The sequence below is a fragment of the Barbus barbus genome (assembly GCF_936440315.1).
Source record: "Barbus barbus genome assembly, chromosome: 35".
NCBI lineage: Eukaryota > Metazoa > Chordata > Actinopteri > Cypriniformes > Cyprinidae > Barbus > Barbus barbus.
Window position 1 is genome coordinate 22,262,154 of NC_136763.1, and position 17,605 is coordinate 22,279,758.

General features: G+C 39.0%; 1 protein-coding gene across 1 annotated transcript; it reads left to right on the forward strand.

Annotated features, from left to right (window-relative positions):
* The first annotated feature begins 486 nt into the window (after window positions 1-486).
* LOC306855046 (dolichyl-diphosphooligosaccharide--protein glycosyltransferase subunit 1-like) lies at window positions 487-11,404 on the forward strand. Its single transcript, XM_079393456.1, has 10 exons — window positions 487-913; window positions 1,557-1,621; window positions 3,304-3,610; window positions 5,044-5,253; window positions 5,467-5,659; window positions 5,742-5,841; window positions 5,937-6,075; window positions 9,363-9,482; window positions 9,563-9,808; window positions 10,457-11,404. The coding sequence occupies exons 1-10, from the start codon at window positions 680-682 to the stop codon at window positions 10,637-10,639; spliced, it is 1,797 nt and encodes a 598-aa protein (XP_079249582.1). The 5' UTR covers window positions 487-679; the 3' UTR covers window positions 10,640-11,404.
* The last annotated feature ends 6,201 nt before the right edge of the window (window positions 11,405-17,605 follow it).

A 17,605-nucleotide genomic window follows, 5' to 3' on the forward strand; every position in this document is an offset into this window, starting at 1 on the left:
AGACATTGGTTAATAAAATGTGATTAGATATATAACATATTTAATTATTGCAGTTTGCCTCATATTCTGAGTTTGCATTTCACTGTTTTAATTCATTTTGATGAATACTAAATCTGTTTTTTGCGAGTGAGATGAATTAATGCACATTTAGTCTAGAACTACAGTAACATGTTCACACAGAGCCCTGTCAGTCAATAAATGGGGGAAAAGGTAACTGGCGTTACTTTACTAGTTACTTGAAAAAGTAATTTTACGTAACTCGCGTTACTTGTAATGCGTTACCCCCAGCACTGATCATAATATGTAACCCCCTTCGTAATAGTTAACATTTTCTATAATAACTGTTATTTAATTATTTGTATTTTATAGCACTGCTTACCACAAGCTTTTGAGTGTATCACAGCAAGAAAAAATATCAGTGCACTTGCTACTTTTAAATTTATTTATTTATTTTTTTGCTTTGAAAGGTCTACTGTTTTTGAGGTTGTTGTGATTAAGTGTGTTGGCATAAAAAAAAAAAAGGTTAGTTCGTTGTCCGCCGTGTTGGTGACGTCACTCAGGAGGGAATGAATGAAGCGTCATCCTTCAGCAGCAGCTTCTGCAGCGCGAGGCCTCATTGCACGCGCAGACACTAATTACATTTATTCACCTCCAAATCCTAACATACAAGCAGCAGAGCATGTGGCGCGCCGGAGCGGTGAGTTTTGCGCTAGTCGCGTGTTTATTCCGCGCGTCGCTGTGCGCGGAGGGGCTGGTGAATGAAGACGTGAAGCGCACGCTGGACCTGAGCTCTCACCTCGCGAAGATCACGGCGGAGATCCAGCTCGCGAACCACGGAGCCTCGCGACTCAACGCCTTCACGCTCGCGCTGGAGTCCGAGCTCGCGCCGCACCTGGCCTTCATCGGCGCATCTGTGAGTAACGTTACATAATTAATGCATCTGTAAAGAGCCAGCAGGAGCCTTATTGAGCGATCTCACTGAAGAATCTCTAGTTTAAATTTATCAATTTATTCATTCTGAGATGTATTTTTAGCATTGAGTCAAGTACCGGAGTCTGAGCTAGCTACGCAATCCTGCTTGATTTGTACGTTTGCACTTGATTTGGCTGAAGAAAACCTTAATTAGCGTAGTTAAGATGTAATGTTCGTTCAAATAAGCTCTATAAATGAATTCTGATATGATGCACTTGGCGTTATTGGGGTGTTTTGTGTAGTAGTTACTAGTTAGCATTAGCAGTGTATGTTCAGCACTTCCGCTTTGCAGCGTGACACGTCAGCTCTGGATGCACTGTTCACTTCCGTGTTGAAATATTATACAAAAACACGTAGCCAGGGTCACTTGGTTTTCTTGCTGTTAATAAAAAGGTTGGTTTAAAAGTGTGCTTGATCAGCTCTGAATCCGCTCATGTGCAGGTAGTTGACTTTGACCTGTAGACAAAGCCTTGTATTTAAGCTTAAACACAGTTTGGGGTTATGGGTCAGCACGGGTTTTCTTACTTTAGATGGGCATGTTGTGAAATTGTTCTGGATATAAGACAAGTTTTTATCTTTACCAGGTAAAAGGGGAGGAAGAGGAGGATGAAAGCCTGGAGCTGAAAGAGACAACGGTCCATGGAGAAAGGTAAACACTGGGGTTTAAGTCTATTAGTTTAGACTTCAGTGTGCCAGGGGGAGAAAAAACATTTCAATTAGGGCTTTACGGTAATGGTTAAACTGATAATCACATTTATTTTGCTCAAATTATAAATTGTTCATTTTACATTTAATCAGAATTATTGCCCTTTCACATAAGAGAACTTCATTATTATATTGATCAAATATGTGAGTGACCCTGGGCCACAAAACCAGTCATAAGGGTAAATTTTTCCAAATTGACATTTATGCTGAATAAAACGCTGGAGGAAAAGCTGAAAGCTGGTTTGTTATGATAGGATAGGATGATATTTGGCCGAGATGCAACTATTTGAAAATCCGGAATCTGAGGGTGCAAAAAAAATCAAAATATTGAGAAAATCACATTTAAAGTCGTCCAAAAGAAGTTCTTAATTTTACTAATAAAAAATTAAGTTTTGATAGATTTGCAGTAGATAATTTACAAAATATCTTCACTAAACATGATCTTAATATCCTAATGATTTCTGGCATAAAAGAAAAATCAATAATTTTGACTCATACAGTGTATTTTTGGCTATTGCTACAAATATACCCCAGCGACTTAAGACTGCTTTTGTGGTCCAGGGTCACATATATCAACACGCTTTCTACTACTGGGCAATCAGTATATCACCAAGGCCATTTGTTTATTTAAATTATCAGCATCAGCCAATCATTTTTTTCTGTTCTGCTGAAAAGTGTTTGTGAATGCAGTATTTATAGTGGATATACTGTTTATTATTCTTTTTTTGTTGTTTTTTTACTAGTTTTTTTTTTTCTCTTCTAAAAATGCCATAATGTTTACAGACTCAAGAAGTTGCTAAAGTATACACCTATTTTGTTTTTTTTCATTTTTTTTTTCAAATTTATTATTTTCAGTTTTAGTATTTCAGTAAATATTATGTGAAATAAATATACATTTTATTGCAACATTTTTTTTATGCTTTAGTATAAATTTTTGTATATTTACCATGTTTAAAATAGATTAATATCATATATATTGGTGACCATCAGTCGACCACTATCTACATTATGAAAACTGGTCAAACTAGAGAAAAGAAGCGTCTCTCAAAATCTAAAATGGAGAAATTCCTAATCAATTCCAACCAGTCCAATGATGTCAATGAATTTATTTTTTTATAAAGAAAAAATCAAACAACCACAATTGCATTTTTGGATTTCTTATCATTTGCTCACTGGTTTAGTTGCAGCAAATAGTACAAGTGGCGTCTACATAGAACACAAACTGCTGTATTACACTTTCATTTGAGAAGAATAATGAAATGTTTGTCAATATTGCCTTTTTTTCCCATCAGTGCAAAGAGAGCAAGTGCACATGGTTGCCAGGTTGAGAAGATTAAGTAAAACATTGTGCATAAAATGTATTCTTTTAAGAGAGAAGCTCTGATTGGGGAAAAGAAAATCTTTGTGATCGTGATCACAATTAAAAATTAATTGTGCAGCCCTAATATGAATCCAATTTTAAAATGCGTATAGAATTGGTTTGTAAGCATCAGATTTAGTGTTGTTTTGCAGTTCAGACTACAAGACACGCTTCTCTTTGTGTGTATAACATGTTTCATTTTCATGGAGGTGTGTGTGTATATATTATTTACAGCTCAAACTTTGTTTTTTTCCCCCTTCCTGCAGTGGTAGATTCTTCGAGGCACAGTTACCGTCGTCTCTTGCTCCGGGTGCTAAACTGCGGGTGAAGGTTGAGACGGTGTTCAGTCACGTGCTGAAGCCCTTCCCCTCCCACATCACCCAGGCCGAGCGACAGTTGGTGGTCTTCCAGGGGAACCATTACCTGTACTCCCCGTACCCCACCCGCTCCCAGACCACGCGCGTTCGCCTGGCCTCCAAAACCGTGGAGAGCTATACCAAGCTGGGCAACCCCACCAAGAGCGATGAGACTGTTGAGTATGGACCGTTCAAAGATGTTCCTCCCTTCAGCCAGGTGACTGACCACAATAATCACTGTGCTGTACTGTAATATACGTTAAACTCTGTTTACATGATGATATTGTCATTACCTGGTGAATTTTTGTTTTTGCATACAAAGAGTTTGGTGTCAGTAAGATTTTTCTCTTCTGCTCACCAAGGCTCATTTATTTGATTAAAAAATACAGTAATATTGTGAAATATTAAAGTTCAAAACAACTGTGTGTATATGTATATGTGCTGTCAAAATTGGCGTTAATGCAGGCGTTTTTTTTTTTTTTTTCTCCAGTTTAACGCGTTAATGCAGGGGCGGAGCCCAGGGTTGGCCACCCCACACATAACTGCTAATTCTCTCTCTTTTTTTCTTGACAAGAAGTGCATTAAATCAGTCGCTGAACGTCTTTACGATCACATCAACCTGGAGACGTTTCAGATGCGCGCTTCAACTTCACTTCTGCGTCAGGCGCGAGTCAAACGAGCTCGGAAACTGTACTATGCTTGCAGCGCATGCTCTTCAATACACGCACAAAGGTGTCGGCACATGCAAAGTCTATATCATTTAATATCAAATTGCGAAAGAAACTACGAGCGTGCAATGTCGTGATCAGTTAAGTCATGAAGTTACCAAAAAGGCGATTAAAGCTGTCATAAAACTGTGCGTGCATGTTATATTATAAATGTGTTACATTAAGAACATGTCTCTCCGCGTCACGTTCAGCAGCGACAGCTCTTAAAGAAATAGAAGCCAAAAACAACCTAATAACCAGCAGCCGTTATGTCTGTTCATCAAGAACAACAGAAAAAAGAGGAAATCAATAACTTATAGTTTTAAGGATTCATCTCTATTTAGTTTAGAATTTAGTGTTTGATAGCTTTATTCAGTTTCTGTATATTTCTGTTGAGGGGCACAGGCAGATAAATATGACCTTTATTATAATGGGTTTATGTGAAGATTGTTTCAAGTTCACTTAAATTAGAAGTTATTTTTAAAGTCTAATAAATGTTCAAATTGATAGCTTTTAATTATAATGTAAAGCTGAATGGCTATAGTCAATGGTTAAATATTAGGGGGAAACACTTTTATAGGGAAATCAGCATTAATTGCTATCAGTACTCGCCTTCAGTCATAAAAATGAAGATGCCATTAAACAAATATTAAAAATATACTGTCTTTGTTGTTTGTACATTAATTTGAAGATTGAATGTGAAATTATTGCAATATAAAAGTATATTTAAAAATGTTAATGTTAGGTGGGATTAATCACGATTAATTTCAGAAAAATGTGTGATTAATTTAATCGATTGACAGCACTTTTATTCATATATATATATATATATATATATATATATATATATATATATATGTATGTATATGTGAAAAAATAAATCTTACTCGCCCCATATTTTTAAATGGTAGTGTATAACCTTTTGAGATCTGTTGGTTTGTAGGATGCCATGAAGATCCACTATGAGAACAACACACCTTTCCTCACCATCAGCAGCATCACTCGCACTATCGAGGTCTCTCACTGGGGCAACATCGCCGTGGAGGAAACCATCGACCTGAGACACACCGGTGCTTACCTGAAGGGCCCTTTTTCCCGCTATGACTACCAGAGACAGTCTGACAGCGGCATTTCATCAGTCAAATCTCTCAAGGTGTCTTAACTCTCTCTCTTTTTATTGTATAAATTTTTTACATTTTTAACATTGTATTCATTTAGTATTTAGCAAAATAATAGCTGGTCCAACATATTGGCTCAGCTAAAGGTGGCATCCCAGTAGCCATCTCTAGAAAGCAAGTTAATATTATATGAAGCTTAAATTAAGGTAAAACGTTTGGTTTTCTTCAACTTTTATTTCTTTTTGCAGACCATCCTCCCAGCCTCTGCTCAAGATGTGTATTACCGTGATGAGATCGGGAACATCTCCACATCTCACCTCCAAGTTCTAGATGATTCCGTCGAGGTTGAAATCCGTCCCCGTTTCCCGCTGTTCGGTGGCTGGAAAACACATTATATAGTTGGTTATAATCTTCCCAGCTATGAATATCTCTACAATCTGGGTGGGTGTCTGGTATCAAGTTGACAGATTAAAATGTTTTCTATTAATTTGAAATCACAATGTCACATCCTTTTGTCCTTTAGGGGATCAGTATGCTCTGAAAATACGTCTAGTTGATCATGTTTATGATGACCAGGTTATTGACCAACTAACTGTGAAACTGATCCTTCCTGAAGGAGCCAGGTGAGCATCTGATATGCATTAGCATGAGCAAACCTCACAATCAAAATCATCAAGTTTGATTTGGTGACTTATCACTACCTTGTTGTTCTTCCCAGAAATATCCACATGGATACTCCCTACCCCATCGCCCGCAGTCAGGACGAGCTGCATTACACTTACCTGGACACCTTTGGCAGACCTGTGCTGGTGGCCACCAAGAACAATCTGGTGGAGCAGCACATTCAGGACGTTGTGGTAAGCGAAGACTTGCCACAGATACAGAACCTCTGAAAAGCATGTCCTTGTACTCTTTATTGAGGGGCAGTCGTGGCCTAATGGATAGAGAGTTGGACTTGTAACCTGAAGGTCGTGGGTTTGAGTCTCAGGTCCGGCAGGGATTGTAGGTGGGGGGAGTGAATAACCAACACTCTCTCCACCCTCAATACCACGACTGAGGAGAGACCCTTGAGCAAGGCACTGAACCCCCAACTGCTCCCCGGGCGCCGCAGCATTGGCTGCCCACTGCTCCGGGTGTATGTTCACTACTGTGTGTAACTTGGATGGGTTACATGCAGAGCACAAATTCCGAGTATGGGTCACCATACTTGGCCGCACACCCCTTTCCCTTCCCCCCTTCTCTTCCCTTTATAGCAGTGCAGAGAAAATGTCGACTGAACATTTTAGCTTTTTTATTGTAGTCTAGATCTGTATAGAGAACTTAAGTCACTAACTTAAATAGTAGAATGTACTAAAAGTACAATTCGTAAATGCTTTATTAAACTGGAAATTAAATGTTACAAATCCTATTCAACTGCATTTTTAAATATAAACTAAATGGTTAAAAAAAAATTATAGATATTTATTTTATTGTGGATTAAATAAAAAAAGGTATAACTCCGTATAACTCCAAGCCATAATCGTAACTTCTTTTTGATGTGCCAGGACTCTAGACTGCGACCATTTTTTACGCGAGTAAAAATTTGACATGGTCGCACTTGTGCGAGTGCATGGTCTGCGCTGCTCCAAAGCGTCTGCTTCATACAGCGTGCGCTGCAGAGCCACGTCACGTTGTAGCAGGAGTCAGATTTCAATGATCACGTGAAGAGAGGCGCTTTCAGCGCGAGCACTTCGTGGGTAGAGCCTGGTTTAAGGCCTAAAGCCCAATTTATACTTCTGCGTCGAACCTACGCCATAGCCTATGCAGAGACATACAGGCCTATGCCGTACCTGACATGCACCTGTCCAAAAATCTAACAGGGCGTCAATTCTATGCGGACCGCAAGCGCTGTGATTGGTCTGCTAGAACCCCTCCCTCCATATGTACTTCAGTTTTGTGTGCATTTTTGAGCACTGTGATATATTTTAATGTTACACCACCTTGTTTAAAATAAAACCGCAAAGAACAAGTGTCTATCGTTTATTATACTATATAGCATTATACAGTAGTTGTCCGCGACAAACAATGTTGATCTGCCGTGGTACACGTCCTTGTGGAGAAAGAATGCCATCATCTCCTGTTCCATTGTCTCCTTTTTGTATTTTTAATTAACCCTCTGGTTGTGTTCGGACTCCGGTCACGCCTTTTGTGGTCCCGGTCAAAAATGACCGGACTCCAAACAACTGCTTATAAATCTGTCATTATGCTATATTATCACCAAATATTGGATTCAATCTTTTTGTCAACTTGTTTTCTTTCATTTAGGACTGGTTTTGTGTTTCTATGTGCTTCTGATTAATCGTAAGCCTCATTTATCCGAAAGTAGGTACCTCATTTTTTGAGTGAAAAAAGCATTTTTTTCCCTCGCAAAACTTTGCGTACATCTTTGTGAGAGAACGCAAGCATCTTTGCGAGAGAACGCAATGTTTTGCGAGGGAACGCAAAAGATTTGAAAAATATTTTTTCCTCCCACCCCGATTTTTTTTTTTCACCCACCCCGAAATCTTTCCACGCAAGCATCTTTGCGAGAGAACGCAAGCATCTTTGCGAGAGAACGCAAGCATCTTTGCGAGAGAACGCAAGCATCTTTGCGAGAGAACGCAATGTTTTGCGACGGAACGCAAGCATCTTTGCGAGAGAACGCAAGCATCTTTGCGAGGGAACGCAAGCATCTTTGCGAGAGAACGCAATGTTTTGCGAGGGAACGCAAGCATCTTTGCGAGAGAACGCAAGCATCTTTGCGAGAGAACGCAATGTTTTGCGACGGAACGCAAGCATCTTTGCAATGTTTTGCGAGGGAACGCAAGCATCTTTGCGAGAGAACGCAAGCATCTTTGCGAGGGAACGCAAAAGATTTGAAAAATATTTTTTTCACCCACCCCGAAATCTTTCCACGCAAGCATCTTTGCGAGAGAACGCAAGCATCTTTGCGAGAGAACGCAAGCATCTTTGCGAGAGAACGCAAGCATCTTTGCGAGAGAACGCAATGTTTTGCGACGGAACGCAAGCATCTTTGCGAGAGAACGCAAGCATCTTTGCGAGGGAACGCAAGCATCTTTGCGAGAGAACGCAATGTTTTGCGAGGGAACGCAAACATCTTTGCGAGAGAACGCAATGTTTTGCGAGGGAACGCAATGTTTTGCGAGGGAACGCAAACATCTTTGCGAGAGAACGCAATGTTTTGCGAGGGAACGCAAGCATCTTTGCGAGAGAACGCAATGTTTTGCGACGGAACGCAAGCATCTTTGCAATGTTTTGCGAGGGAACGCAAGCATCTTTGCAATGTTTTGCGAGGGAACGCAAGCATCTTTGCAATGTTTTGCGAGGGAACGCAAGCATCTTTGCGAGAGAACGCAATGTTTTGCAATGATTTTTCCCCATTAAGTCCTGACTGATAACATATTTTTCAGTTATTTTAAACCAAAGCGGAGCTGTCTCATACCCACTCGTTCACAAGCGCTCGTCAATGTGAGCAACACTGCAGCAATATTATCTTGTTCAGTTCTTGTACATGTCAAATAGTTGGTCAGTGTAGTATTTGCCCTGCCCCTCCTCCACTGATTGGATGGCTATAGGTAAAATGTGACCGTGACGAGTGCTTTTTTTTTTTTTTTTTTAATACCCAAAGTTGAACCGTTTTCAACTCTCAGCTGAAATAAAAATACAGGGTAAACAAACTTGTGAAATATTATTGTAGTGCATCAAAATGCAGTGTCATCAGTTTGCGAAAAAGAACACATTTTGCAGATGGTACGAAACCGGTGTACTGTTCTTTCTTACCAACTAACATTTTTAATTGATTTGATTTTCATGAATTCAAAAGTTTACGTCTGAATGGTTTTACGAACGATTTACACACGCATTCGTTCTGCTCGTGTTTCATGATTGAAGATAATTTTTTTTTTAATTATTATTAATGCCAGTTCTACTCCGCTTCTACAGTACAGATGCATTTGCGGAGTAGCTTCAAATTTTTCCAATGGAATTGAAGTGCCTGTAAAGTTGTTACAAAGTGCCAAAAATTATTTCAGCAAAAGTGTGCTTTGTCAAAAAGTGAGCTAGTTGATTAACCCCAAAAGTGAGTATTAACTGTGTTTCTCATTAGGTTCACTACACCTTCAATAAGATCTTGATGCTGCAGGAGCCTTTGTTAGTGGTGGGAGCGTTCTACATCCTCTTTTTCACGGTCATCATCTACGTGCGCCTCGACTTCTCCATCACCAAGGTGCGTCTGGAGCACGCAGTATTGTTGAAGTGACTGTGTAGGTGTCACATTGTTATCTAAGCTGTCATTTCCTCCGTTAGGATCCAGCAGCAGAGGTGCGCATGAAGGTGGCCTCCATCACCGAGCATGTCTTGACTCTGGTGAACAAACGTCTCGGTCTGTACCGCCACATGGATGAAATTGTGAACCGCTACAAGCAGACCCGCGATACCGGAGCACTGAACAGCGGCCGCAAGACCCTGGAGGCCGACCACCGCACCCTCTCCAATGACATCAATGCATTACAAATCCGTCTCAAAGCAGAGGGCTCTGATCTGGCTGAAAAAGTAGAGTCAATCTCTTCTAAATCCCGTCTTTTACCATATTTCAAAATTCTTAAAGGGATAGTTCACCTTAAAAATGAAAATTCTGCCATGAATTACTCGCCCTCATGTTGTTCCAAGACCTTCATCTTTGGAAAGCACAAATTAAGATATTTTTGATGAACTCAAAAAGAGTTTTTCTGACGCAACTACCACGTTCAAGGCCCAGAAAGGTAGTTATACATTCTTAAAATTTTCCATGCAACATCAGTAGTTCAGCCTTAATTTGATGAGGCTATGGGAATACTTTTTGTGTGCAAAGAAAACCAATAACTTTATTCAACAATTTCTTCTCTTCCGTGTCTTCGATGCGCATTCACAAGAGTACCACGACAGAGAAGAAATTGTTGAATAACGACGATATTTTTGCTTTTTATTTGCGCACAAAAAGCATTCTCATAGCTTCATAAATTTAAAGTTGAACCATAGCGTGGCAATTCCCTTTCTGTCTATGGAGGGTCAGAAAGCTCTCGGAGTTCATCAAAAACATCTTAATTTGTGTTCCATGAGGGTGAGTTATTAATGAGAGATTAATGGCCCAATTTAAATTTTTGGGTGAACTGTCCATTTAAGCTGGATTTTTCTATATGTTTTCTGTTTCTCTGTCTGCAGGTTGGTGAGATACAGAAGTTGGACATCCAGCTGAAGGATCTGGTGTGCCGATCCTGTCAGGAGGCCGAACGTCTGGTGGCCGGAAAGGTGAAGAAGGACACCTACATCGACTCGGATAAAACCCTGTCAGGCAAGAGGCAAGAGCTGGTCAGCCGTATCGACAGCCTTCTGGATGCCTTGTAAATCAAACATCAGATGTCCAGTCTTCAGCCGGGCCATGAAACAGCCACCCGAAGCCATCACCCACACTCAGACTGGACTGAGAGATCGATAGTGTACGCTCACAAACAATATGCATCATTCTGTGAACATCATGCTTGTGCCTTCATAGGACGTGAAAGTGATTTTTGCAGGATGTGCATGTTGTTTTGTTACCGAATGTGTGTGATTTGAAAGAGGGTTTTGTGTGTGTACTCGGATGCAGATTTTTTTTTTTTTAAGTTTCCAGTTTCTGAATGTCAAATGCAGTCTTCATTCACGTTCCTATTAATATTCATTTGCAGTTTTGTAGTCGGGCTTGAATTGAAATGAGCTCAACAACCCTCACCTAAAAAAACACCTTTGCACTTATTGTTTCCCAACAAAAGTAAAGAATATTAAAATAATTCTGCCCTTCCTAAAACATAAGTATGGAACAGCAGATGCTGAAATGGTTGCCACTGATATGCTCATGTTTGTGAATTTTCTATTGGGGTTTTATTTCTCACATTTTTGTATGATTTTCATAAATGATGCATTTCATTTCTACAGTGAATGACATTGATTTTTGTACACCAAGGGTAAATGTGACAGATTTTGCTGGTAAATCATTTTCAGTCCGTGAATAAATAAGGTGTGTGAAACCAGGCCTATAATGATATTTTTTTTTGTGTAACCGTCTCTTCGCAAATTAATTTTTTTTTACTTTGAAATAATTAAGCCATAAGATGCTTGATATTTCATCTAACTAAAAAAAGGTCAGCTAAAGTACGAAGTTAATAGTTTCCATAATTTTTTTTTTCTTTTTTACTGTAACTAGATATATTTGAGATGTCTTGTTCTTAAAGTAAAACTACAAGCATCAATAATTGTTTTGGATGTAAGCTTTTTTTTATGTATATTTTATAAGGCACAATATTAAAATTTTTGGTTTTAAATATTGCTGCTACAATGTCAGAGGATCTTTCTCTATAGATTCAGGCGCACACACTCAACTGTATAATTACTGTGTAATAAACCCTTTTTTTTTAGCAAAAGGCTGACGATAACAACTCGGGTCTGTTTAGAATTTGCATATGCCCAAAATGTAGTTCAGTCACACAGCAGTCAAAACGTTCTTGCTTTTTGGTGTATATTTGTAGTTAATATGGTGTGGTCTGCTGGTAAAAAAGACAACAAAAACAGCAATGCATCCTGTATGAGCCTCCTATTATTGAGTTTGCATGTCATGACCACAGGGGGGCACTGTTATTCTGTATCCACTGAGAACATACTCAAGCTATCTCAACCTAAATCTAAACCATGGGCTATGTCGTAGTTAATATTTTAACCTTTCTTTTGGAATAAGTAAGGGATAAAAAAGACATCTATGCCCAAAAAAATCTATATGTAATTACACAGCTTTTAGTAGCAATACCTAGGGTTTGATCACTGCATATATGGGCAGAGATATTAAAAAAAAAATAATGATATAAAAACAGATTCACCAGCTCTCCTTCATTACTAATGTAATCTGCATAGTATGGTCAACTTTACTAGAGGTGCTTCTGTGCAGGACTTGTACATCATGTCCAGTATCCAATTCTCAGCCAAACCCACAAAGCTGGCAGAGGTCAACCTGAGGTCATCACTGGTCAGCGCAGGGCCATTTCCTGTGGCGAAATAACAAGAGCCATTCTCGTCTCCATGATAACGCAGACATATTGTATATGCTGTACAATAATCATTCTGAAAATACACACTGGAGGGAAACCAAGACAATGTCTGTTAGCACTGATGCTTAAAGCGGCCGGACCCTTACAATGGCACGCACACTCTGTGTTTGTGGTCAGTCTTTTGCACCGGAGGGTGGGAAACCCTGCGAAACGCTCATTCTCACACATACGCAGACAAAATGCTGTCAAAAAGGCTTTTGTGAAAGACTAGGGCATGTGTGAATGCCGAACAGATCGTACAAACAGAAACCTTTCTAGAATGGCTACATGCTTGTGTTTTTCAATGTACATTATGCACTCCTGCTATAGCTCATATGTTTACAGTTACAGAACCTGATAACATCGGTCTGGGTTATACTGAAGAGAGAGTATTTTGTTACATGGACAATACTGAAATAAATGTACAGGTACTGAGTATGTTTTTATTTTATTTTTTAACTACCATTCAAAAGAAATTATTACATTTTTTCAGCAAAGACATGTTAAAGTGACTGTATTTAACATCAATAATAAGAAGAAATGTTTCCTGAGCAGCAAATCAGCATATCAGAATGATTTCTGAAGGATCATGTGACAATGAAGACTGGAGTAATGATGCTGAAAATTCAGTTGCGCATCACAGGAAAAATGACATGGTAACACTTTACTTGAAGCCTTTATATATAATGCATTATGAAAGTATTTCAATGCATGAATTATGCCTTGCAATGCATTGTATGAACTTAGGAATAACTGTTTCCATAGTTATATAGATTTCAGAATTAGAGACACGCATCCAAACTTTAGTTGAGGATAGTAAGAATGTGAGGGCTGTAGATACTGCTTTGGATGCGACTAGCTCAGGGAGTCCTGTACATTGTTCGGTTGAGCCCGTGCAGCAGGGCAGCTGGGTGACTGTGAGGCGTCCTAGTCGCGGGTCAAAACACCGCTCTTCCGTTCCGATCAGAACATCAAACAGGCTCTCCCCACTCAGTGACGCACCCACTGACAAACCTGATGGAAGTGCTCTAGTTATCGGTGATTCTATTGTACGGAACGTGAAACTAGAGACACCAGCCACCATAGTCCATTGTTTACCGGGAGCCAGAGCGCCTGACATCTTGGCAAATTTAAAAGTGCTGGCTAATGCTAAATGTAAATTCAGTAAGATTGTTATCCACGTCGGCGCTAATGATGTTTGACTTCGCCAGTCGGAGATCACTAAAAATAATGTTAAAGAGGTGTGTGGACTTGCAAGTATGATGTCAGACACTGTAATATGCTCTGGTCCGCTCCCTGCTTACCGGGGCGATGAGATTCATAGCAGACTGTCGTCACTCAATGGCTGGATGTCTAAGTGGTGCCCGCAGAATAACATAGGTTTCATAGACAATTGGACAAGTTTTTGAGGCAGACCTGACCTGTTGAAAAGAGATGGTGTTCATCCCTCCTGGGGTGGTGCCACTCTTCTCTCTAGAAATATGGCACACAGTCTTAGAGTTCATACTTGACTAACTGGGGCCCAGGTCAGGAAGCAGACAGACTGGCTAAACCGATAGTCTGCTAGTTGCCTCACGTCACAGAAGTCAGTTAATTCTCAGCACATAGAGACTCCTTCACCTAGATATCACACTATAGAGACTGTGTCTGTTCCCCGAACTAGAAAATACAGAAAACATCCAAAGAGTAACAATCTAATTGATGTTCAACAAATAAAAAATGCTTACAATACAGAGAAACAATTGATAAAGCTCGGCTTACTGAATATCAGGTCCCTTTCTACAAAAGCACTTTTTGTAAATGATTTGATCAATGATCATAACCTAGATTTGCTCTGTTTGACAGAAACATGGCTAAAACCAGATGAATACATTACTTTAAATGACTCCACCCCCCAAGATTACTGCTATAAAAATGAACCACATATGAAAAAGGTAAAGGGGGAGGTGTTGCTACAATTTATAGCAATATTCTCAGTATTTAATATCCATGTCGATAATGAAAAAGATGCATTAGGATCAGCATTCATAGACATTCTGAACTCTATTGGGGTTAGACAACACGTTTCCGGACCTACTCATTGTTGAAATCATACTCTAGATTTAATGCTGTCGCATGGAATTGATGTTAGTGGTGTTGAAATTCTGCAGCAAAGCGATGATATCTCAGATCATTATCTAGTCTTGTGTAAACTCCATATAGCTAAAACTGTAAATTCTACTCCTTGTTACAAGTATGGTAGAACCATCACCTCTACCACAAAAGACTGCTTTGTAAGTAATCTTCCTGATTTATCTCAATTCCTCAGCATATCCAACAGCGCAGAAAAACTTGATGATGTGACAGAAACTATGGACTCTCTCTTTTCTAGCACTTTAGATACAGTTGCTCCTTTACGCTTAAGGAAGATCAAAGAAAACAGTCCGACTCCGTGGTATAATGAGCACACTCGCACCTTAAAGAGAGCAGCCCGGAAAATGGAGCGCAGATGGAGGAAAACATTAAATCATTAAAAACTGCTAGATCTGATTACTTTTCGTCTCTTCTAGAATAAAACAAACATAACCCCCGGTATTTATTCAATACAGTCACTAAATTAATAAAAAATAAAGCATCAACAGGTGTTGGCATTTCCCAAGAGCACAGCAGTAATGACTTTATGAACTACTTTACTTCCAAGATCGATTCTATCAGAGATAAAATTGTAACCATGCAGCCGTTAGCTACAGTATCGCATCAGTACTATAGATCCCCTGAGGAACAATTCCACTCATTCTCTACTATAGGAGAGGAAGAATTGTATAAATTTGTTAAATCATCTAAACAAACAACATGTATGTTAGACCCTATTCCATCTAATCTACTAAAAGAACTGCTTCCAGAAGTCATAGATCCTCTTTTAGCTATTATTAATTCATCACTGTCATTAGGATATGTCCCCAAAACCTTCAAATTGGCTGTTATTAAGCCTCTCATTAAAAAAAACACAACTTGACCCCAAAGATCTAGTTAATTACAGACTGATCTCAAATCTCCCTTTTCTGTCAAAGATACTAGAAAAGGTAGTATCCTTGCAATATTATTCCTTCTTAGAGAAAAATAGTATTTGTGAGGAATTCCAGTCCGGATTTAGACCGTATCATAATACTGAGACTGCTCTCATTCGAGTTACAAATGACCTGCTTCTATCATCTGATCGTGGTTGTATGTCTTTATTAGTTCTACTGGATCTTAGCGCTGCGTTCGACACTATCGACCACAACATTCTTTTAAATAGACTAGAACACTTTGTTGGCATTAGTGGAAGTGCATTAGCATGGTTCAAATCGTACTTATCTGACCGCCATCAGTTCGTAGCAGTAAATGAAGAGGTATCATATCGATCAAAAGTGCAGTATGGAGTACCTCAAGGCTCAGTACTAGGGCCGTTACTTTTCACGCTTTACATGTTACCCTTAGGAGATATTATCAGGAGACATGGTGTTAGTTTTCACTGTTATGCTGATGATACTCAGCTCTATATTTCTTCGCGGCCCAGTGAAACACACCAAACTGAGAAACTAACGGAATGCATAGTCGATATAAAAAACTGGATGACGAGTAACTTCTTACTGCTAAATTCTGTAAAAACAGAGGTGTTAATTATCAGACCTAAAAACCCCACATGTAATAACCTAGAACACTATCTAACACTTGACGGCTGCTCTGTCAATTCTTCTTCATCAGTTAGAAACCTAGGTGTGTTGTTTGATAGCAATTTTTCATTTGAAAGCCATGTTTCTAACGTGTAAAACTGCGTTTTTCCATCTCAAAAACATATCTAAATTGTGACCTATGCTCTCAACATCAAATGGAGAAATACTAATTCATGCGTTTATGACCTCAAGGTTAGACTATTGTAATGCTTAATTGGGTGGTTGTTCTGCATGCTTGATCAACAAATTACAGCTGGTCCAAAATGCAGCAGCTAGAGTCCTTACTAGAACCAGGAAGTACGACCATATTAGCCCGGTTCTGTCAACACTGCATTGACTCCCCATCAAACATCGTATAGATTTTAAAATCTTGTTAATTACTTAGAAAGCCCTGAATGGCTTAGCTCCTCAGTACTTGAGCGAGCTCTTATCACATTATAGTCCTCTATGTCCGGTGCGTTCTCAAAACTCTGGCCATTTGATAATACCTAGAATATCAAAATCGACTTGAGGAGATCCTTTTCCTATTTAGCACCCAAACTCTGGAACAATCTCCCTAATACTGTTCGGGAGGTAGACACACTCTGTCAGTTTAAATCTAGATTAAAGACACATTTCTTTAACCTGGCTTACACATAACACACTTCTATTATTCAAATCCATTAAAGGATTGTTAGGCTGCATTGGAAACGGGGAAACTCCCCATAACACATGATGTACTCATTACATCGTAAGAAGAATGGCATCTACGCTAATATTTGTCTGTTTCTTTCTTATTCTGTTCTCACTCCGTGTCCGGATCAGATGGTGGATCGGCGCCGGGAGATGATGTATGTGGCCCTGATCGTCGGCGGAGGCCGGACACCTGGATGAGCCCCGGGGACATATCCCCAGAGAAGACCTCAACTTAAAATATAATAAAACTTCAAATAAAACAAATAACTAAAAATATAATAAAATATCGAACTACATAATACTATTATTGTTAGAAATAGCAACAATATAAAAATAGAAATATAATACATTTATACATTTAAAATTTTAATTAAAACAATAAGTAAGCAATAAATAAACAATAATATCCTGGCCAGAGGAGAACTGCCCCCCAGCTGAGCCTGATTTCTCCCAAGGTTTTTTTCTCCATTCTGTCTCAGAGTGAGTTTTGGTTCCTTGCCGCTGTCGCCTTTTGCTTGCTCAGTTGGGGACACTTAATTTCTAGCGATTATCGTCAATTTGATTTCACAGATACTATTTAAAATAAACTGAGCTAGACAACGACATCTTTGAATTCAATAATGCAAGGCCTTCAACTGAAAATTGAGTGTTTAATCTTATTTTTATACATTATTGACACTCTATCCTCCAATCTGATCCTGTTAAGTACTTTGACACAATCTGTATTGTTAAAAGAGCTATAAATAAAGGTGACTTGACTCGACTAATACTTTTCTGTTCAATGTTATACCTTTAGAAAGTATAATGCATTAATGCACATGACAAAAAACTATTTGGGACAAGAAATCTGCTAATATTACAATGCATTTTAAACTTTCTTACATATA